At 38.1% G+C, this 22,829-nt stretch overlaps 2 protein-coding genes across 8 annotated transcripts in view; both read right to left on the bottom strand.

Moving 5' to 3' along the window:
• Window positions 1–540: 540 nt before the first annotated feature.
• LOC128016944 (protein lin-7 homolog C) lies at window positions 541–9,519 on the bottom strand. Of its 4 annotated transcripts, none has more exons than XR_008184325.1 (7): window positions 9,356–9,519; window positions 8,311–8,429; window positions 5,184–5,255; window positions 4,153–4,362; window positions 2,376–3,755; window positions 931–2,040; window positions 541–765 (listed from the first exon to the last, which is right to left on the bottom strand). XR_008184325.1 is itself a non-coding variant. In XM_052601911.1 (7 exons), exons 1-6 carry the CDS (start codon window positions 9,390–9,392, stop codon window positions 955–957), a joined length of 678 nt encoding a protein of 225 aa, XP_052457871.1. In that variant the 5' UTR covers window positions 9,393–9,519; the 3' UTR covers window positions 541–765; window positions 931–954. The 4 variants fall into 4 exon arrangements, 2 of the variants coding, with proteins under 2 accessions (XP_052457871.1, XP_052457870.1); XM_052601911.1 differs by having other exon boundaries at window positions 931–1,030; window positions 3,592–3,755; XR_008184324.1 differs by having other exon boundaries at window positions 541–2,040.
• A 1,983-nt stretch (window positions 9,520–11,502) lies between these two features.
• LOC128016943 (brain-derived neurotrophic factor) overlaps window positions 11,503–22,829 on the bottom strand; it is a 29,762-nt gene continuing 18,435 nt past the window's right edge. For 3 of the 4 annotated variants that reach the window (XM_052601905.1, XM_052601906.1, XM_052601909.1), the window contains exon 2: window positions 11,503–12,962. In XM_052601905.1, coding sequence (XP_052457865.1) covers window positions 12,135–12,962 — 828 coding nt within the window. In that variant the 3' untranslated portion in view covers window positions 11,503–12,134. Of the gene's footprint in view, window positions 12,963–19,878; window positions 20,341–22,829 lie in introns of those variants that run through there. The other variant, XM_052601907.1, reaches the window with a different exon arrangement.

The raw sequence follows: 22,829 nt of genomic DNA, 5'->3' as shown, positions 1-22,829 counted from the left end.
TACGGTCAGCGGGCTGATATTTCTTCAACAACACAGTCAAATTCTCTTGGTGGATTGTTTTTATATTACATGTTATTAATCAGTAAGGCTTTCAGTGTCGGTGACATGCGGGCTCTGTCTTAAAGATGTAACCTAAGACAGAGGGAACACAGTCGATGACAACACTGACAAGAAACTAAATTGGGCTGACAAATCCCTTAAGTGTTCATTGGTCTGTGAGTATGTGCCATTACATTATGACACATGACAGATGTATGCAAATGTTTTGACTGTTGCTTGTTTCCGGTTACTGAGGGTTTATGTAAGATTGTTGATCATTTTTGTTTATCTAAATTGTGCAAAGAGACTGAGACCAGCAAACTATTGTAACTGTGTTGTCCTGCAACGCCCTCTGGTGTTTAGGTAAATGCGTGCTAGTTTGGTTAAACGATGCAACAGCATGTGAATAAAAATTACTTTTTTTTTCTTTTCTAAAAACGTATTATCTAGCTTTCCCTCAAGCACACGCAAGGAAGGAAAAAACGAAGCACACACAAAAGATTTATACCCACAGTATATTTAAACTCTGTATCCTCAAAACATATCACTTTGATCAGTCTTTATACATCCCCATTAATGTAAACACAATACAGCAGGACAATACAGAAATGTCAAACAAATACAACAAACTAACAGTTTTTAAAAAAAAAAAAAAAAAAACAATCCAAACTAGCTGACCAGACACTGAAACAGCTCCCAGAATGGATGCAAATTTGGTCTTGTTACCTGGATTACAGGGAGAATGTGGTCAGGGTAAATCAATACAAAGCTTTCTTAAAAAAAAAAAAAAACACTTTATCAAAAGGGGTTAAATATCAAAAGAAAAAGGTTATAAAAATATTTAGTCAGCCCCCCGTGGACAAATCCAAGTATGAATGGGGAGTGAGTAACCTGTCTGAGATGATGATGAACGGATCATGTCTCATTATTGCTCTTGTGATTCATGATGCTTCCAAATTCATGATATTGTTGCCAGAGCCAACCTGAGCACCTTACACACCACAGAAAGAAAAGAAAATCGCTTGATTATACTTTTTAGTCAATAACACAAATGATTCCTCAATGCAAGACATCAGACCTCCCTTTTATCTCTCACCCCCAAAACACCTACGTATCTCACAGCTCAGGGTGAGTCATGGGCCTCTAGAATTAGACACGTTCAATATTTTATGAGAGACTGAGAAAAATAGATTGTTTTTTTTCCAAGTTTGTCAGATACTGAAAATACCTGCACTTGAGGTTAAAAATACATAAAGCGTGTTGCATTTTTTTAACATGTGAAAAGGAGTACAAAGAGGTTCAAAGTACAGTGTGAAAACTACTTTTATAATATGAATCTTGACAAATCAGGATTAAAAATATATATAGCAATAAAAAAAAATATCAAATAAGTCCTTAAAATTTGGCTGTAACATCAAGTAGATGTTGAATCTAAAGTAATGAATGTAACGGGACTGCATTTTTAGCCAGTAAAATATCTGGAGAAGATCTGATAAAATCTCAGCTCGAGATGTGCATCGCTTTCCCTGCAGACATTGCTATGTGTGAATTAATTCCTGACTTTCAGAAGAAAAAAAATAAATAAATGAATGAAAAAATGAAAATGACAGCACCAATTAATAATTTCTCTTGAGCTTCGTTAAGACAGGTCTCATATAATGAATGGTGAATAAAGACGGTATTCTTAAACATTCGTTTATGCATTCATTGCTGTTTTGCTAGCATTATGCTCAGTTGCTACCTCGTGAAATGCTAATATAAGCATTTAAGTGAACGGCTTCTGAAACATGATGCAGATCTTTGTAATGATCAGCTTGAACTGGGTGAAACATATGGACCCACAGCTGACTGAAAGCCAAGTGCCACATTAACATTCAGAAAGTGTTAGGAAACGACAGACGATACAACAGCCATAAAACAATTAAATTCCCCCTATGGTTTTAAACTTAGTGTTTCTGCTGTGAGGATTGAAATTACATTTTTAATTTCCACAAACAACACCTGGTAGGGGTGCTCCGATCACGATCGGCCGATCGTTAATGCGCATCTCATCAGTAAAGCCGGTTTTCTAATCAGCGGTAAATTCCATCAGGTGCGTGATTTCACATAGAGCAGCTGTTACTACACAGAGCCGTTGTTAACTGAGAAGATGCGCCAAAAAACGCTGAAAATGCAGTGGATTTGCGCATCTTCTCTATTAACAATGGTTCTGTGTAGTAACAGCTGATCTATGTGAAATCACGCACCTGATGGAATTAACCGCTGATTAGAAAATCGGCTTTACTGACGAGATGCGCATAACGATCGGCCGATCGTGATCGGAGCACCCCTAACACCTGGAATGCAAGCCTGAATAAGAGCTAGGTGACTGCTTCATTGTGTGCTTTAAGGGGCATACGCTAAAAAAAGTGTTTTATTTTCTATTCATTTTCTATTTATCTAACACCCAAACAGTGCCACAAGCATCTCCTCTGAACTGATGTTTGGGTGAACGATTCATAAACACTCCATTCACATATTTTCCATCAAAAGCTGAATGTTTAAATGGAGTAATCAGGAGTGTATGTAAAATGTTTTGTGGCTCTAAAAGAGTCTAAACAAACCCAAACAGTTCAATAATCTTGTTGATAAAAGTTGATATTGAACTGATTTGCCAGTTAATGTAGATTTTCACAGAATTTTTTTCCCCCACAGATTCACGAAAGAGAGAAAAAAAAAAGTCAGTTTGTACTGTAAACATTATGTGAAGAGTCAATCAGTTTGACGATCGTTTCAAGCGATATTAGTGTGCCATTATTTTGGTACAGGAGTATATTTTCTGCTGAACAGAAAAAAAACAGCAGTACTGATGGGATACTTGTGTCACCGCTCTGCCATTTATCTCTCTAGAGACTCAAAATTAGATCGTTTTTTTATTTTTCTCTGGTAGACTTTTCCTTTTTCTGTGGGCAAACAGTGAGAATAGCACATGATAATACATCATAAAACCTTCATGGTATACTGTTACTGAGATTATGAAACTTACAGTCATTTAGCATTTTAACAAGGTGGTAGTGTTCACTCATTTTGTGCTTAGACCATAAAACACAGCCTACGTTGTGACATAGTGGAGGCTGCAGACCTTTTTTTTTTTTTTGTAAATCTCTTGAGGCACTTTTTTGACATTTTCATTCAGACGACCTCAGGAGTTGAACATTGCAATGGTCCCCTTGCATATCTAACTAATCAACATCCCAAATGACAGTACATTCATTGTAATGCACCAGGTGTACATGTGTGTGTGAGATGTCTACATGACAACATCCAGAGCCAATGTAGTAGTGTTCATGCTATGAGAAAGAAGTGTGTGAAAAGACTGTTAAAAAACCGTTGAGGAGGTGAGGATTTAGAAAATTTTCACAAAAAGGAGTGCCAAACATGTGGCTAATCCCTGGCTGGAGAAAGAGGGTGAGTGAGTGTGAACGAGGAAGACAGATGGCAGAAGAATTAAAGACAGAGAGAGAGAGAGAGAGAGAGATGGGAGGGGCAGAGGGCTCAGGCAAGATGGCCTACTGGGGGAAGTTGTTCTGTTGCCGGCGTTTGGCAGACCTCAGCTTCTCAAAGCGCGACTCCATCTCTTCCAGGACCTTAGGGGTGTACCGTACCACCAGCTTCACTGTACCCTGAGCAGCCTTCAGCAGCTCCACAGCTTTCTCATGGTGCTCTCCTTCTACACTCTGAAAGACAGAACAAGTTTACATGCATTTTACATGTTCAATTTCAGCTGAAAAAAAGCAATTATTATTATTTAAAATAAATTTAAATGTCATTTAAATGCTTTAGTACTACTGAAATCACACAAGTGTTCAAGATGATTACAGCTTGACTTTATTCAGCTAACATATTCAATTAAATTTATGCATTTAGCAGACGCTTTTATCCAAAGCGACTTACAGTAGATTCAGGCTATCAATTTTTACCCATCATATGCATAATATGTATAACATATGCATCAAACGTTCTTCTATTATCTATTATCAAATAGATTTCAAATAGTCAAAATAAAACGTATTATGAAATATTTTAAATTATTTGTGCCTGTTAATGTGCAGGATGCTATAGCTATGTCCATACCACTCCATTAACGGACAGCAGCTGGTCTCCTCTCTTCAGGCCACCGTGCCGATCTGCGATGCCTCCAGGAATGATGCGGGAGATGTAGATGGGCGAGTTTTGTTCCTTCCCACCCATGATGTTGAACCCCAGTCCTTCCTCTGTTTTAGGGAGCTCTACCACACGTGGGTGAGAATGACCCTCACTGGCTGCAAATGCAGCAACTGTAGCCTGGAAATGAAGTGAAAATGGTCAGAAATCAGACACTTGTGAACACAATTTATTAGGCTTGTGCAAAATGTTATAAATGTGCTTATACAGTAAGCACATTTAGAATGTGCAGTAGAATTAAATTAATACTTTTTTTCTAGCAAGAACACATTAAATTGGTCAAATTTTTTATTTAAAATACATTTTGTTCTTTTAAACTTCTCATTAATTAGAATACACATACACACACACACACACACACACACACACACACACACACACACACATACATACATATATAAAAATAACTGTTCTCCCAAAATACTAAGCAGAACAACAGTCAATATTGATATTCTTAAGGAATGTTTTTGTTCATATTAGAATGAGGACCATCTTTTAATGCTTAATTGAGCAGCTCTTCTGAAGACTGGTGTAAAGGCTACTGAAAATTCAGCTTTGCCATCACAGATGGTATATTATAATATATTGGGTATATTGTTCAAATAAAAGCAGCCTTGGTGAGGTAAAAAAGAAATCAACACATTTTTTTTTGGTAGAATATATGTACATTATCTAAAGATGACATTTTATGATTAAATAATTTTATGTATTTCTTCATATAATAAAATACATCCAAAAAAGTATGAATGGCCACATGCCACAAATAAGATGCTCATATATTTTTAGGCCAGCAGTCTGGTGTTAAAGAAGGCATTACAACCAAGCCAATCAAGTAATGAGATTAACTGTCAGACAATGTTCATGCTAAAAATAGTTTGCAGAATAGTGTTAGTTACAGAAACAATGCTGTCGATTTAATTAAAAGAAATACAGAGACTTGCCTTTGCTGTTGCATTTGCCCTCACTTCTGGGCTGCTATTTATGTCCACGGTCTCGTACACATGCTCATATACCTGAAAATGACAGAACACTGTGTGAATTACACAAACACACAAATACAGTACAAGACAAGTACAACCTCTACGGTCTTAAACAACCATGTAAATGAAAACAGATGTACAATTTAAACCAGATTTCCAGAACCTGAGGCAGTTTCCCAGATCCATTTAGTTTAGACACAACTAAATGACTTGTGAATCATAATTCACCCTTGAAAAACGGTTTAAATTCGTCACATTAGTCTGTATCAGATCTTCAGTAAACAGTCACCAGTAAAAAGCAAGTGTGCCTTAAACAAGCAGTAATTAGTGAGTGGAATGCCACACCATTAAGAGGATGTTGTATCAAATCAATCTCTTTACATGGCTTGCTTCTGATGCTTTGGCAGTGGTAAACCACTATTTCAGCTTTTATTTAGGGCCATTATTATACATCCACTACACTGCCTCAGCATTCAACTCCGAGTCATGCATGTTTATCTGAGAATCAAGCAAGCATTCAGAGGTTCAGTGCAAAGTGTAAATGTTTAAGAGACAAAGCTGTTGAGTTACCAATCAAATATTTTATGCATTTTATCACAAAAGGTACCGCACTTAACTCAAGCACCATCACATGCAACTGCCCAAACAAGAATTTCCAGAGAAAACATGGGTGGCCTTAGAGTCACAAAACATGCAAACAAGAATTTACAAGAATTTTGAATTCGGAAAGAGACAGAAAACACACAACATATTCTACAGAGCCACTAAAAGGACATGGATAACCACTTGCTAGCGTTTACCGGTTATATTACAGTACATACAATTTCAATTACTACATAAACAGTAAGAAGAAATGACTGAGGACATGGTTTGCAGGTCCTGAACACCACTGACAAAAATCTATTCCTGTGAAATGTGTAGTAATTAGCATATACACAGAGAATGTGTGGTCACGAAATACTCACTGCATTTATGTTACATTAGATTTCTAATTTATATCAATGTTATTTTTTTATTTCTAGGTAAAAAAAAAAAAAAAAAAAAAAAAAAAAAAGTCATATTAGAATGATTTCTAAAGGATTGTGATTTCTGACCCCGAAGACTGGAGTAAAGACATTATTCCTGTTATGACAAAGATTAATTTTCTGAATTCGAAATGACCTTTGTCATGGCTCAAATTTAATCATTAAAAATAGTCATTTAATAATACTGCAAAATGTAATATTTAGCATATCTTAAAATGAGATGTGAAAATGTAATATTTTAATATTTGCATAGAATGTATAGATTTTTTTAATATAGAGATTTTTATTATGTTTATCTTATCACTGCATCCCTACAAATAAATAAACAGTGACAAGTTTATTTATTTGTAGGGATGCACTGATAAGATAAACATAATAAAAATAATAATATAATATACATATAATATGTATACACACACACACACACACACACACTCTCTCTTAGATTGTTGCTAAAAATTGAAAATACTTTTTATGATGGAGTGAATCATTTCAGATGAGTTCTTAGATTTGCAGACAGTATCAGGACTAGGATAATTTTCCTTTATTCAAATAAAAAAAAAAGAAAGAAACCCATGCAAAGAAATCTTTCCACAAATCCAAGGCTCTCACGCAAGGCAGAGAATTTCTGCTGTGAGCATCACTTGCGCTGAGACTTCTGATTCTTCAGTAAGCGCGACAGATGACCAAGCAGCAGGGAGGAGACCAGACAAGTGCCAACAGTCTTAGATTCACTACATGGCCACCAGAACACTACAGCTACAGAGTTTTATACCCAGCCTCAAACAGACAAATGGATTGATGCTATTTGTAGACATAAGAATCAATATCCAGCATCCAGTCCTTTTTCTCAACAATAACTACCCAAGTACTACACTAATGAGCACTTTGTCACAAGCATGAAGGCAATTTCAGTCTTAACGAATTGAGTGGAAAAGGGAGACGGGGGGTTGTGAGCATGAATTAACATCCGTCTGCTTCATTTTCTTCTTTTGGTCTGTCGTTTTTTGGTAGTTTCATCAAACATTGTTGTTGTTTTTTCCTCTAGTATTATACACTATGTTCATTGCATTTTTAAGACAATGGGTCTCATTCATTAATAGTTGTGTGAATTGTTTCATATTAGTATGCACAGGGGAAGCTCTAACAGGAAGAAAAAACAACCGGACTGACATGAACTTGCTTTTAAACGTGTTCTAATGTTGATGAATTTTGAGTATTATAAACGAGTAACCGTGTGCACAAGGTTAGTCATTTGCATAAAACATGCAAAAACCATCTCCATATAATGGCTTTCACATAACCTTTCATCACTCTCAGCCAACATGATGCTTTCTAAAGATGTACGCTGCTCAAAACCAGTTCAAACACAATTAACACCTTTTATACAGATCCAGATTACACACTCGCTTCATCCAGTATCTGCGTTGTTATAGAGAGAAACCTCACTGTTAAAGCTATTACAACTCTTTTTTTTTTGCTCTTTCACTTCATATGGTGAAATCTATAAATGGGCTGGTTACTGGTATCAAGGTAAACAGCGATTTTGAACATTTGACTGTTTCTAAACCACTAACATTTTGCGTTTGACCGTTTTTCATGTCTCCGCGAAGACTGAAAGTGTAGGGATCCCTCAGGATGAGTGCAGTGTAAAGAGTAGCATGACCGTTCACAGATTTCAGCACAAATACCATTAGTAACATTAAGTCTTGTTGTCCGAACTTTATACAAAATATTGAGCAAAATGCAAGAGTACATCATAATATCAAAAATTAACTGTTTTGAAGGACAAATAAAGACACAAAGTTATCGTACCTTCACAAGCAATCTCTTCTGAATGTTCAATCTCTTATAATAACACAGTGTTGTAAAAGACACCCAAAATCATTATGGGCAACCAAAAGGCCTACAATTATGATCAATTTTTTAATGCACAATTACACTTCAATTACACACTTCAAAGTAATGTTTGTTTTTCCCCACTTTTTACAGTCATAAGTTACAAGATTACAGAAGGACTTGCATTTTATTTGAATGCATGAATGTGGTGCTGGCACACTCACCTCGCGGACGGCATTACAGAACTCACTCTGTAAAACCCTCTGCAGCGCCTGCAGCTTCTGGGGAGGCACTTCCCCTGTCCTCTGGAGTTTGTCCAGCAGCTCAATGGCACGAGAAATGTCTGAAAAAGAACATGCAAAACCATGAGGGCAAGACCAAGGCCATCAATTTAAACATGCTGTCTTTGATTAAACACCTATGCCTGCTAAAAACAAAACAAAAAAACAACAACATTAAATGGTTGTGTAAATATATCAGAATGTAATTATCTCTCAATTAAAATATAAATAATAATAGCTTGCCTTAAATGTTGTATTTTTTATTATTATGCCACTGTGGTTTGCATGTACTGGTGTCAAATGTCTCTACAACTAATAAGGAATGTCATTTGTTAATCAACCTAAAAAAATAAAATAAATAACTTCAAAAGGAAAGCCATGTTTGGTTCTCAGCTTCAGCCACAGTAATAGCTTATTCATTTAGATAATAAAAAATACGAATATCAAAATAACAGATGTAAAGAGCTCTGATCATATTAATCAACGCTTTTGATAATCTGTACGTTACTTGCCAACACTCATTCTTCACAATATAAAGTCCCTTAAACTATTAGCTGGACTGCTAATAAGATGCTGGCTAGTCAGAATGTGACCGAAAGACTGTACTAAACCAGCAAAAACAAATCAAAAACCCTAATCTCTAATATTAACGCTGTCCTCGAGTGAGCATGCTAACAGTGCTCACAAAAGATTGCTGCTTCTGACAGCTAACGTTAAGTTAGCCTCGTGGTGTGCTTTCATTGAACGTAAACACGCCACTTTAACGACAGAAAAAATGATTCAAACTTTAGAATGTATACGTTTTCATAGACGCCGTGGAATTTATTGAATTCTTCGAATCATTTGATACAATTAATGTCAGCTAACTCGCTGTCGTCCACTAATCCATCCTCATGAAGAGACAACGGGATGTTAAGAGCAAAAAGCGTGATTTACACAACCTCCTGCGCGTTAAATTCAACAGAAAGTGTTTCAGTGAGTGGCGTACCTCTTTCCAGACGAACAGATTCTCCTAGAGAGGCCATTTTAGCCCTGGATACAGAGTTAGCGTTTGGCGACAGCTCCAGCCTCAAGTCTCGGCTGCTGTGTTTGTTGTTATTAGCTAGCTGAGTTTAAGCGCTGTAGCCAATGCTAAGAGATTAAAGGGCGAATCAAGAACGTCATTCCTGCGTTGTTTCTGTGCAGTCACTTTACACAATTACGGACACTTTTTTTTTTACATGAGCAGCCCGAGGAAATATCATTTTATTGAATTATATATGATAATTAAGTATTTAAGCAAAAGGTACTGTAAGTCGTGCTATACTGCGAATATTATTACAAAAGGATAGGCTCCTGTTTGGCACGACTTTATACAGTGGAATTTCTGTAAGCATTTTATATACGTTTTTACTTTACTATATTTGTGCAAATGTTCATGTAAATACTGTTTTATTAAGATAATTAATTTGGTGTCAATGAATTGGAGTGTTTTAGTCTCTATAGTTAACAGCGCAGTGCCATGATATGGTTTTGTGGATGGGTTTTAGATTATATGGTTTCATCATTTATTCTCTGTAACACATGTACAGATAAAGAAAACATTTAATTTCTATGTTTTTAATTAATATTATTAATATTATTTTTATTTATTATTATTATTTTATTTTTTAATTAAAGAACTCTATTTAGAGGATTCATCTACATATATGAGCCTTGGAATGTAATGTACACTCAGTCAAAAAAATTATTTAATCAAGCAAAAGAAAACTGTAACTGTAATTAGTTTACTTAATTGCAATTATTTTGTGTTATTATCATTAGACACTGTATATTGCTCTTTTATTTATTTATTTTACTCCTTTGATATTTACTGCTATTTTATCAAAACCACGAATCAAACTGGGCTGTCTTGCTAAAACAGTGATTCTAGGAGTTTAGTTGCTGGGATTGTAGAAAGGGAAACAGAATAGAATGGCCTACTTTCGTAGCAAATGGGACAGGGCCCTGCTGGGTCTTACCAAGGACTACTTTGAACTGGGGGAAATCTGAACCTCACGAAAATAACTCTGTTATGCAAGTCGTTTCTCTGGTAAATTGCACCAGGAGAATGTTGTATTGTCTATTTCATTATCCAGTCCAGATACCATTGCTGGTAGTTGCAACATGGTTGCATTTTACAGTAAAAAAAAGGCTCACATTATGTTTCGTTTACAATAATAAGCAAGGGTTTTATATTGATATTTGATTATCATAGTTTCTGTACAATGCATTTGTTGAATCAACACAATGGTGTTTGATTTGATTCAGGTATATCTGAAAATGTTATTTTTGCTAGAAAAGATGCACATCATTTATTATGACTTTCTGCCTGAGCATCCTTTCTTTATTGCCCTGTCCACATACTTTTGATGCAGTGAGATACTTACCATAAACAGATGAAACTCGGTGTCCTCCTTTATCTGTGGCAGTGTATCAGTGTCAGCCAGCTTCTGTTCTGTTGTCTGATAACAGCCTTTGAAGGAAAGCGGGTTTGTGTATAGGTCTGTGTCTGTGTTCAGGTGTATCAGATATCACGTAGAGTGCATTGGACTGTTGACTCCATTGATCTATCTTTCAGACAAAAGAAAATCCTAATCTCTTATTGGTAGCGATGACGACCTGTACCCTCTTACCGGACAACATTACATGAGGGACTGGTTTCCATTGAATTTACCTGCCAAGTGCACAATCGGTCTTACCTGAGAACTCTTTGAACTGTTTGTTCTTCTGTGGAAGAGAGTTGAGTCTACATTGGATACACTGGATATTAATTTGAATTTGTAAAATTTCTCAAACTATTTTTTGTCTATCTACATTATACTTATATATATATATATACATATATAGTGAGAGAATGGGCGGTACTTAAATGGATCTCTATCCCTTTTGAAATTATTTGAATGTAGGATCCAATGTATGTTCGCTGTGAGAGAAGATGTTCTCTCCAAAGTTTGTGCCAAATTTAGACCTGCAAAGGGAGAGCTCAAACTTTATTGACATTGGGTTTGTTTTTCAGTTGCCTAGAGTAATTTTATTTCTTCAAATATTTCAATTTAATATTGCAAACAACTTCACAACATACAAAATGAATTATATTAATCCAGAACACATGTCAATGAATAAATTTTATATATATTTTATATATATCTCTTTTCATCTCGTGGGGATAAAAAAATAAACAGCAAAGCTTTGACAACAGCACCTTGACATAGTATGTATTTCCAACATTAACTTGAGAAGTTGAGGATAGTAAACAGGCTGAGAGGAGGAAATCCTGTTACGGTTGAGAATGTAAACGGAATGTTTTGGTCGGAAATCGTTTCCTTGTTTTCCCAAAGTGGACAGTGTCTCAATTCACAATTGAAGCAGCATGCAATTTTTTTTTTATTGTTTCGTTTTTTTTTTTTTTTTTCTTGAATGTAATTCTTCCTCACCCCCTCCTCTCCTCATCTCTCAAAATCTTGGCAACGTAAAAACACAATGTCTTGAGGAATGTGATATAGTAATTTGAACTGGGCGCAAATGACTGATCAGATCTTTTTTTAATTGTTTACAAGATCATGAATATGTTCAATAAATAGACTGTAGTATCACTTTTACTGTATAAACTTCATCTTTTTTACATGCAGTCCATAAAATTTTCATCTGACGGAATAATTTACCCTGTTATGTATATATACAAATAGATATTTTCTTTTTTCTCTCTCTTTTTTAGAACTCTCAATAAAATCTATACATTGTGTACACTATCTGCCCCTCTTAATGGTCAATGTGCATACACACGAAGTGTCTATCCGTATAAACCGCCAGCCGATCTTCCTTTTGCTATCCATGGTAAGGGCTCGCACGTAAGACTGGGTTGTCCGGCATTGCGAGTTATAGTGCCGCTTGTCTATTCCTCGGCAGCCCTCCTTTGTGTACCCTAAAGGGTTGCATTTGGTCTCGTAAAAGTATTGCTTCAGCTGACCGTTAGTCACGGGGACCTTCTCCAGGACGGTGACCGTCTGGCCCGACATGTCTATGGCTGTCTTTTTGTCCAGGGCCGTCACCCACTGGCTAATACTGTCACAAACGCTGAGCTCCCCTCGCCGTGCGGGGTCCGAGTGCCGTCGCACGCGCATCGACATGTTGGCGGCGTCCAGGTAGTTTTTGTATTCCTCCAAGAGAAAGAGTAACGGCGGCTCCAAAGGCACTTGGTTGCTGATCATCACCCGCGAGGCGTACATGTCAACGTCCTTTGAGTCAGCCATGGCTGCGGGACCACCCCCTCCTTGGCCCTGGTCGGCCCCGGGGTCCAGCTGCTGCGTTGCTTCTCCTTCCACTTCAAGCAACTCCTCAATCACCTGCTTGAAAGTGTCTGCGAACGAGGGCAGCGCGCCCCCACTCTGTGGAGTCCCGTGGCCTCGGCTGCCCGAGGTGATGGCAGCGGCGGCAGCAGCGCCCAGGTAGCCCTCGGCCCGGTGGCCCCCCTGCACGCCCGGGATCTCTCTCATGGGCGCAGCTCTCATGCAACTGAAGTATGAAATAACCATAGTAACGAACAGGATGGTCATCACTCTTCTAACCTGTTGGAACTGGAGACAGCAAAAGGGGAAAGACGAGAGGGACGGGGGAGTGAGCAAAAGACAGGGAAGAAGAGAAACACAACGTAAAGCAACCATTTCCATTCACCATGATGCAATAAACATTACATTAAACACCTTTATTAATGGCATTGTATTACTGTGCCAAATTAAATTTGCAAATCGTTTCTATAATGTGATACAAAGTACGACACAAACAAAACGTGACAACTTATTTCTTTGTTTCATTCTTTTTAGTAACCAGCTCACGGGAGCACAACTAACACTGCGTGCTTTCTCTGTCCCTGTACACACACCTGCACGTTTGTGCCCCCCTTCCCCCCACCAGCAAATACAGCGGGCTAAATTCAGAGACCCTGGAGTATCATTAAGAGGACACGAGAGAACTGCTCACACTCTCCTCTGTCTCTCTCTTCCCCTTCCCTTTCTCCTTCCCACTCTCATACTCCCTTGCCTCCTCTGTTCCCTTAGAGGTGCGTAAACTGCTTGTGTGAGTATCAGACAGAACAGATGTAGGTGACATGTAAAAAATCATAGAACAAAATGTTTTATTTAACATTTTGATACTATTAAAATAATATATAGTGGTTACTACTAAAATCATAAAATGATCTTCTTTTAATTTTTTTTTCTTCTTTAATTAATTATAAATTTTAATTAATTTCTTTTTAGAATATTTGAGTTATACACGAGTTATATACTTCCAAAATGTATAAATACATCTAAACTTCTCTGGAATCAGCTGTGCAGGATTCATTTGGAAGAAGGTACCCACACAATTGGGTGATGAGTATCTTTCTCACTAAGAGAGTTAAAAACTGAAGCAGACAGAGAGATAAGGAAAGACAGTAAAACTGCAGAGAACGATTTTGAAATCAGAGAAAGATACATCGAGACGAAGAAAGGTAGAAAGAATTGAAAAAGACGCCAGTCATTCATTCACTCATTCATACCTACACACAAACTGCCAGTCAATTAAATTTTTCCTCACTACAAAAACAATACAACTAAAATGAAGATTCCAGGAAACCGTGAACCTATTTGATTCCTCCTCTCTCCCTTCCTCTCTGCAGCTTTCTCTTACCTCTCTGAAGTCCCTCTATGAGTCACTGCAATTCATTGCATCCAACGGCATCCTAGCGCATACGGACAGACAGGGCAACATGCATACACAACAACAAAAAATACCCATTACTCTCACTTTTCTGATGAGAAGGGGAGAGGTAGGCGTGGGGAAAGGGGGGTGGAGGAGGGGTGCATTTTAAAAATATCCAGCACCGCAGCAAGCCTTCGCCAGTTCTCTGTGTGCTGTCCTCCTGATGCCCCACGCAGCCTCAGGAAGAGGCAGAGGGAGGATCCGCTCCCATAGCAGAAGGCAGCACGGGCCGGTAGGACAGAAGGAGGGACACGCCCTGTCTAAAAGGCATTTGTTTCATTCTTAATTGGTGTCTGGGGCCACGGCTGCGATTTGCTAGCGCAGCGATGACTGCCATGGAGATGTGCTTTCTATAAATAGGCCAGTTGGGAGTCCCACAGTCTCGATTCAGAATATCACAGCCCTCTACTTAATGAGCTCAAAGTCCCCTCGCTCAGTGACGTCGCAGCCCACGAGGGGTGTGTGTGAGCGTGTGTGTGCACCACCATGTATGTGTGTGTTTGGCTAGGGAGATGGGGTGGGAGCATCTCCTCTCAAATGGTCAAAAACAAGCATGGAAAAACCAAGAGCCGAGGATACAGCTGTGGAGGACAGATCAATCTTAATCAAATCAGTCAGCGCGCAAAATGTGTGTACAAGCTGCTTCTGCATGCGTCAAAAGATACTTCAGTCAGTCAACTTTCCCCATAACAGGAAAAGCTTCTTACATCGTCAGCAATTACCTTTGCTGAATATAGACCGGAATTTAAAGTGTCTGCCTGAGGATTATTCAGTGATTCTGTCTTATTTCATTCCTCCAGATGTGTCGCGCCTGTGAGGACGGATGCATTATTGTCAGCCTTCCTACTCTCAAGACAACCTTAACGTGGGTCTACGCACACAGAGAGTCGCATAGCTCAGTAACCGCCCCAGTTTCAGGATGATCCCAATTAGCAAACATCTGTCGTCTCCCTAATGAGAGAAGTATTTATATATATTGCAGAGGCTTCTGAATGAAATACCAGCATCAATCATGCTGACACTTCAATCCCCTCTGTTGCCCTCCCTGACAGCAGGTGGAGTACCAAAGCCATCTCTCATCCAAATCCTACTGGTTATACATAACCTTAAATATATTACAGAGTTACACAACTCGAGGTATCATGTGCAAGGGCAAAGGTCAGTTATTGTTGACTGCTGAACTTTGGCGCACAGTGCTGTCTGAATTGTATCTTTCCCTCCTAATTAGACTAGAGCACCGGTGTGTAGTTTTGTGGCAGGGGGTGGAGGCCAAGAGCACAACAACCCTAATGACGTCTCTCTCTGCTCTCAAAGGGGGATGAGAAGAAAAGGGCAGTGGGGCTAGAAGGAGTGGTGCTAGGGGCCAGTGCCACCCATCAGCTCGCAATTGCTTTCCATTTTTCTCTGGGGTCCCTTCTCACCAGGAACAACAAGCAATTTTATTTCTAACTCTGCTATTTCCTGTTTCCATCAAGGGAATCAATATGGATTATGCTCTCAATCAACTTCCTGTTAAAACGTAATCTAGACGATGAATCACTTTATTGCTCTGGGACTGAGTTGGCAATTACTGAGACCTTCTGTCTCATTCAAAGCAGCGAGGGAAGACGAGATTACCTTGACGGACATGTTTGTTTTGCTTTTAATATGCATGTGTTTAAGCTGCACATTATAATGCGATATCAATATCCTGTCATCATATGGTATGATGTGCAAACACGAGTTGTGTTTGTGTACACAAGGCGGTACAGGTGTTTTTACGGGTCAAAGAAAGTGAGTGGTAATGCGGTTGAAAAAAAAGAATATCTTCATGGTTTCAGGTGTGTTTAAATGTCTAAAATAAAGAAGAGGACTTTCATGGTCGATGCCGAAATAATCCGTTCAACTGTCATGTGAACAAAGCTGTTAATTCATGCTTTCCGTGCCCCATTTGTTATACCTTTGAAGTCAGATTCATTATAAGGCATTGAATAACTAACAAACAAGGTTTCCATCAATCAAACCTCTCACATGAGAAACCATCCAGCCTTCAGTGATCTTTCAAGCTCTCTACAAAGTAAGGTGCTGAAGGCTTGGTGTAATACTTAATCCACACAGCTGTATTTGATCCATATGGTCGGGGCTTGGTAGGAGCACGTTCAAACGCCTTTCACTATAAAACATGATTGTACTTTAATTGGCCATGAGTGGCAGCTCTACGGTTTTGGCAAAAAGACCACATGCACCTGCTTGATTGTTTGGAAAAGGGGCAGGTAGGACAGGATAGATTGGTCTGCATGATCTTGATCCCCCCACAACTGTATTTGCTTAAATATTCATGTCATGGAGGGATTAAGAAACAAAACCACTCTTGACAGATGCACAAGGTTCTTCCAACTTAAAAGAATTGTGGTAAGAGATACTTTTCTGTTAGTCTTAACACTCTAAAGGAACATGAAAAAGGCATTCACTCTTTAAGGACAAAGATATTTAACAGTGCATGATTATATATCTGAAAAAAGAACACAAAAGGTTGGGGAAATGTTTGTAGCATGATAAAGATTTTAGATTGCTTTGGTTTTCTAGTTTTAATGACAAGAACACTGTAGTGTGCATCACCTAAACTCACACAGGTGTCTCAGCTGTTAATTTTTATTCTGACTTTGAGGACACAGAATCTATAATAGTTACAATCTGTCATTAGTGGTAACACAACAAAAGACATCGGTAAAGAACACTCTCTATTCATCTATGGGGAAATCTGTTAGACCTCGAACTTGTCTAACCAAAAATAATGTTAAAGGTGCAATGTAGGCCTAAAAAAGCAATAAGAGTGATGAACACCCAAATATACTTGATTTAATGAAAGTATAGCTCTAATTAACACAAAAATCTCCATTATCTTTAACAAAACTGCATTTTGAGAAAGGTAAATTAATGCAAACTCTCAACATTACAGAAATCTGTATCAGTATACTGCTGAAAACACTAAAAGGAGAGACTGAAACTGTTTAGAGTAAGTGTAGGTCACATGTGATGGGGGTGTTGGGCCTTATTTAATTTTTTACCATATTTACCAACATACCCAACATATTTATATACGTTTCAAAGGGGCTTTATTATTGTTAGAATTATTATTATTATTTTCAAAACCAATTATAAAAGTGAGATTTTAAATAAGTTGGCATGCGTATTTTTACCTGTTGTCAAATATCAGACGGAACAGGGGGGTATTCCAGAAAGCAGGTTATGTGACATACCCGGGTATGTTTAAGAGTAAGTAAGTGGATAACCTCAACTTTCGGTTCCAAAAACGGAGGTAATTTTCAGGGTATTTTAGTTGTCATAGCAACTCACACTCTGAACTTAACCTGCTCCGGAGCAGGTTATGTTGCAGGGTTAGTTCACTTCAGCGAGCCTTCAGATAGCGCACAACATTATATATATATATGATATGTTAATGAGGGAGCGCTAATATAAGTAATAAATAAGGTAATATATTATTCTAATATGATTATTTATTTTATTTCCATTTATAAGAGCTATCTGTATAAATTATAAAACACTATAACAAGATTGTTTAACTTATATATATTTATTTATTTAAATTTATTACATGTTATATGGAGCGGCATTTTCTATAATGTCTAAATTCTAAATCAAAATACATTTCTGACATGACTTAATACACAATTGGCATGAAACAAACAATATAAATCACATTCTGAAGGATTAAGGATTAAATGGAAAAAAATTAAAATTATTGTACAGCCATCAGTTAGGTGGCGATATGCACTAAGCATGTAAACAACTAATGAACAGAAGAAGAAGAAAGAAACATCTTGCCGCGCTTTTTCTAAGCGTCCGTTTCTATAGTGACTCGTCGCTCTTATGAGAATGTCTTGAGTCTTTACCAGGAACATACTCTGAGTTGAATGAACTTACTCCCAGACGCGTTTATTGGAACCACATAACTCTAGTAAGCAAGCCTTGTGGTTAACCAACCGAGAGTTCAGGTTTTAGTTCAAGGTAAGTAAACCCTGCTTACTGGAATACACCCCAGATGTGAAGGCAACCGTAACAACAGTAAACTGCGCACGCGCAGTATGATCAGTATCGGGCGGTCACTTCATTACAGATTAACATAATCACAGTATAGCCTATCATAATAAATGTTTTGTTTAAAAAGTCTTAGATAATTGATGTTTGGCAAACTAGTGGCAAATTGCGTAAAACGAAACTCGACAGATTACACCCAGAGAAGTATCCATACAATTAGGCTATGTACAATTATCATCAACATCGCAGTTTAAAAATCCTTTAAAACAATCATACAAAACAGACGACCCCACTGAAAGTCATTGCAGAAGTCGCTCACTTGTTCGGGATTGTAAAATATGCCCATTGCTGAAAGGCAGAAGTCCAGTCAAGTCACCTTTCCATTATGCCTATATATATCGCTTTATACTACAATAGTACTTAAGATAATAATTTATGTGTACGCCTAAGTTTCTTTTTACTCGTAACAGAAAAAACAAACTGGACTAAGATTTGCCACTCTATATGTTAGTAGAGATTGAGTTTTTTTTTTTTTTTCAGGAACTTTCTAAGGAATTTGAAACATCCTGCGGGTAGCTATCAAAAACCTTCTCAAGACGCGATGGTGCGGGAATAGGCCTATGCCATTACAGCTAACGTTAGTATAAACGTCATATCAGATTTTCTAAACTAGAATTCTGGTGTCTGAGAGACAGACGATTGTCTTTAAAAAGAAGCATCCTCACAATCCATCCTTTCCTCGTTAACAGGCTTAACAACACTTTTGCACTAGATGGCGCATTCGTCTACATAAAGCTCATTTGAAGTGAAGGCAGGCAGAGATAGACCAGTAGAAATAAATATATTTTTTCTTTCTGAGACATATACAAGTTTACACAGAGAAAAGGGAGATTAATAAGAATGAATAGGCCTGTTTTCTTTGCTGCAGCCAACATCATCTTTTCATCTTAAATAAATTTGTTTTTATATATTTAATGTAGGCTATTATATGACATGCTGGTCATTATATAAATGTTAACAGCATTTCAACAAACTCAATTGCGATTTTGGGAAAATAAACTAGCAGCATGATTTAGTTTAAGCAGTTTTGACCGGTGAGCATCGAAAAGCGGCCCATAACTATAATTTAGCCTACCTGTTCGTTTTTAATTGGAAAACTTTATCTTCGCTCTGAGAGTTTATCTGTTCCAGGAGAAGGCTAGACTCTCCACGGTAAACCTAAACGACGATCTCAAGTTACATGTTCTGCAAGTCTCACTGAATTTTCGAAACGCGTTTATTCTCTGAACACATAGTTTTCGCCGAAACTGTATAAGCAGTCTGTCCTTGTGAATAAATATGTTGTTATATGGCGTTTGGTAAAACTTTTACGCCATTAATACGTATAAAATGCACACATCAATAAAATATCCACATCCTTCCCATCATCAAACTAAACCATTAAACAGCTGAACACATAAAAGCGACAAGAACAAACAGCTAAGTGCGCTGTATAATGACCCAAAACAACTTTTTTTTGGTTCTACTGACCCCTATCAGAAATTCGATCAAGATAATAACGCCGTCTCTTATTAATGAAGGTGAGGATAGCGTGTCATGTTGCCGCTGCACGATCCAACACTTGATTACTTTCTTAACTCCCCTTCTCATTTCAGGCACAGTCAATACAAAACCTGCAGCAGTCTAATCACTATATTCCTAGCAAAAACCAACCTTTTCTGTCCAGTCGTAAAGGAGACCATTCAGTAGGACAGTGTCATCTGGGATGTTTTGGATAAGCCCTCCGCGTAACTATTTTGCGATATTCGCCCGCTCTTGTCCAAGCAGCAGCTGCAAGTTGCCTCTTCAGCTTTTGAGCAAATAGATTAAATTATTGATGGTGGAAATTGCATGGTTGAGGTTATGGACTCCCATGACTTAGCGGATCCTTTGGAGTTGGGTTGAAGCAGTTGGATGGCATGGTGAGCGCTCGCTGTGTAGTGCGCATTGAGAGAGCTCTCCAGCTTGAAATGACGGCTTCATTCCTCGCGACTACAGTAACTATCTAGCTCCTGCCGTGACGTTGCAACATGTGACTCCAGCGCGAGCGCGACCGAGCGCCAACCGAGTGAGACACTTATGAATAACCGGAAAGTATGTATATGGCGTTTACCGTGAGCCGAATGGTCAACATATGAGAGAAACCTTTTAAATTCCTGGATATATTGAGTCTGAAAATGGGTTTTAAGTCATCGCATCTTAAGTGCTCCTTCAGCTGATTAATATTGAGTCAGTGTGGGCTTTTGATAGTTTTCAGTATTGTTTCAGGATTCATCTTAGTTGACTATTTAGACACGAGAAATTACATTAGGCTACTGAAATCTGTTTAGTTTCATGATCAAAGCTTCTTCTGTACAACCTGTAAAATAATAATTTATGGGTTTAAGTTATTACCTTTGCAGTTCTCAGTTCAAAAGATAATTTATGGTTTTAAGTTATTGCTTTTGCCATCTAGATCTCCATAGTTTATTCAACTTTAAATTCTTTGGCTTTGCAGCTACTAAAGGCTGCAACAGCTTCCTAATGGGCAGCCGTTAGGTTAATGAAACACCTTTTTGTGGCAAGACAAAAGATTATCTGCTGAAATTGATATTTGCAATTGTGACTCCACAAAGGTATCTTCAAAGTAAAGAGCTCACTCCTTGCCCCCACCACATCAAGGACCTATTATTCCCTGGCCCTCTCCGTATTTGATATTTTAAACTATTGTCAGCTTGAGACCCTCTGTCTGCCAAAGGAGCTTATTTGCCAGATGTTGGTTCATTGCTTTTAAAACTATTCATTGTTCTTCCAGTGTCAGTTATGTTCCTTCAGTAATGGGAGCGATTTGTTTGATATTTGTAAGACAAGTGGTCAAAGACGTTTAAACTAATAGAGGCAGTGATATAATTTTGCTCTTCTGCTGCAACTTTACCATTTATACTATGTCGTATTAAACATGACCTTCCAGGAGGAGTTTAGGAGAATTATTCCTTGTTCTTTCACCCCATGCTATACACCACATCATTAGCCCCATACTTTCACCAGGACTCTAAAGCTCCAAGTGCTTTTGGATCTCGTCCAATGCAATATTTATATTGATGAGTTTGGTGTATAATGATGATGATTATTCTCTGCATAAGATAATGAGGTGGAGCAGTTTCAACCTAGCTGTTCCCAGCATGGGAGTGGATGCTAACACCTGCCTCCTCTCTCTCTCTCTCTCTCTCACACACACACACACACACACACACGCGCACACCCTCTCCCTCTATTCTCTTCTTATCTTCCTCTATCTTTTTGCACTACTTAACTCACATACTTCACACAAAAATACTTTCCCCTTCACTCATTTGGAATTACTCATGCTTACAGCCCCTTCCTCTCTCCTATAGGGACAAGCCAAGTTGAATATAATTCATCCCATAGGTTCACAGGAGGAGAGGGCAAACCCTGGATGACAAAGAGTTGCATCAGCAATTACTGAGCGACATGACTCCAAGAGAGGTAAAATGCACACACGCACTCGCACACACACTCATGTACACTCTCACACTGCGCATTAGGGCTGTTCCAGCTAGGTAATCCATAAATAAATCACTCTGCTTCTCATTAGGAGCACAAAAACAACATGGATCTCATTCAGAACTGCACATACAGCACAAAGTTGACACCAGCACCACAGACAGAACTAAAATAACCACAAAGTGGACATATGGGCTAATGAGAATACAGCAAGAGATGAACTGTGGGAAGACCTTGACTTTCATTTGCTGCAACTTTGTGGAATCTTTAGGGTCCATTAAAATGATGACAAACATACAGTCTGGACATTAGAGCTGAAACATTTGCTGAAACTTGACCATCAGGATCGGTGTGCTCAAAGTGTTGAATGTTGAGAAAGTCGGAGCGGCGTCAGAAGCGATGGCCGTGTCTCTATCCAATAGGTCGGGTCGCTAATGACGTCACCTCAGCTTTCTCAAAAACCCGCCATCTGTTGTCTTGTGTTCTGTCTTGACCCAGCGTAGCACATTCCATCCTGGAGCTGACAGACCAGGTCTTCCACATATTGGCAAAAATAAGATTTTGAAGTTGCCTTTTGTCGCTTAATGACTGAACATCTCTCTGAACATCCTCCAGCATGGAGAAGATCTGTGTCCTTTACAAACCTGAAATGGTGAAATAGTTTCTGCTACTCCAGGGCAAGATAACAAAACTTTCAGGGTGTCAAAACTAGCTGTAAATACAGAGGTGATGGCTTTTTGAGTCACTGAGAGAGAGAAAAAAAGAGCTTTGGGCCAGTGCTAGAAAACTAGAGAATGAGAAAATGAGAAAACTAGTCCAGCTCCTAGTGTGACAGGCCAATAAAGTCAGTTTACAACATTTATCAAACACATCACTGTGCTGTCACAGAGCACATTTACACAGGGATTTAACAATGTCATTTCTGACTACTGATGTTGCAATGAAAAACACAAATAAATCACAAAAATGCGTTTCAGCATGGCACCAGATTTCAAACAGAAAAAAAAAAGGGTTCTTTATTGTTATCTATGGTTCCGTGAATAGCGTTTACCATCCATGGAACCTTCCCATTTCACAAACCCACAAAATAATTATTTATAGTGGAAAAGGTTTTAGATTAT

This window comes from Carassius gibelio, chromosome A7, assembly GCF_023724105.1.
Source record: "Carassius gibelio isolate Cgi1373 ecotype wild population from Czech Republic chromosome A7, carGib1.2-hapl.c, whole genome shotgun sequence".
NCBI lineage: Eukaryota > Metazoa > Chordata > Actinopteri > Cypriniformes > Cyprinidae > Carassius > Carassius gibelio.
This window is presented reverse-complemented; position numbering and strand designations above follow the sequence as displayed.

Bases quoted from the DNA above. Each gene is read 5' to 3' on its own strand.
- LOC128016944 (XM_052601910.1), bottom strand. From the start codon at position 9,392: ATGGCCTCTCTAGGAGAATCTGTTCGTCTGGAAAGAG. The intron at 5,256-8,310 runs GTGAGTGTGCCA...TGTCATTTTCAG, and splicing joins TCTGTAATGCCGTCCGCGAG to GTATATGAGCATGTGTACGA. The intron at 4,363-5,183 runs GCAAGTCTCTGT...CTTCATTTCCAG, and splicing joins GGGCAAATGCAACAGCAAAG to GCTACAGTTGCTGCATTTGC.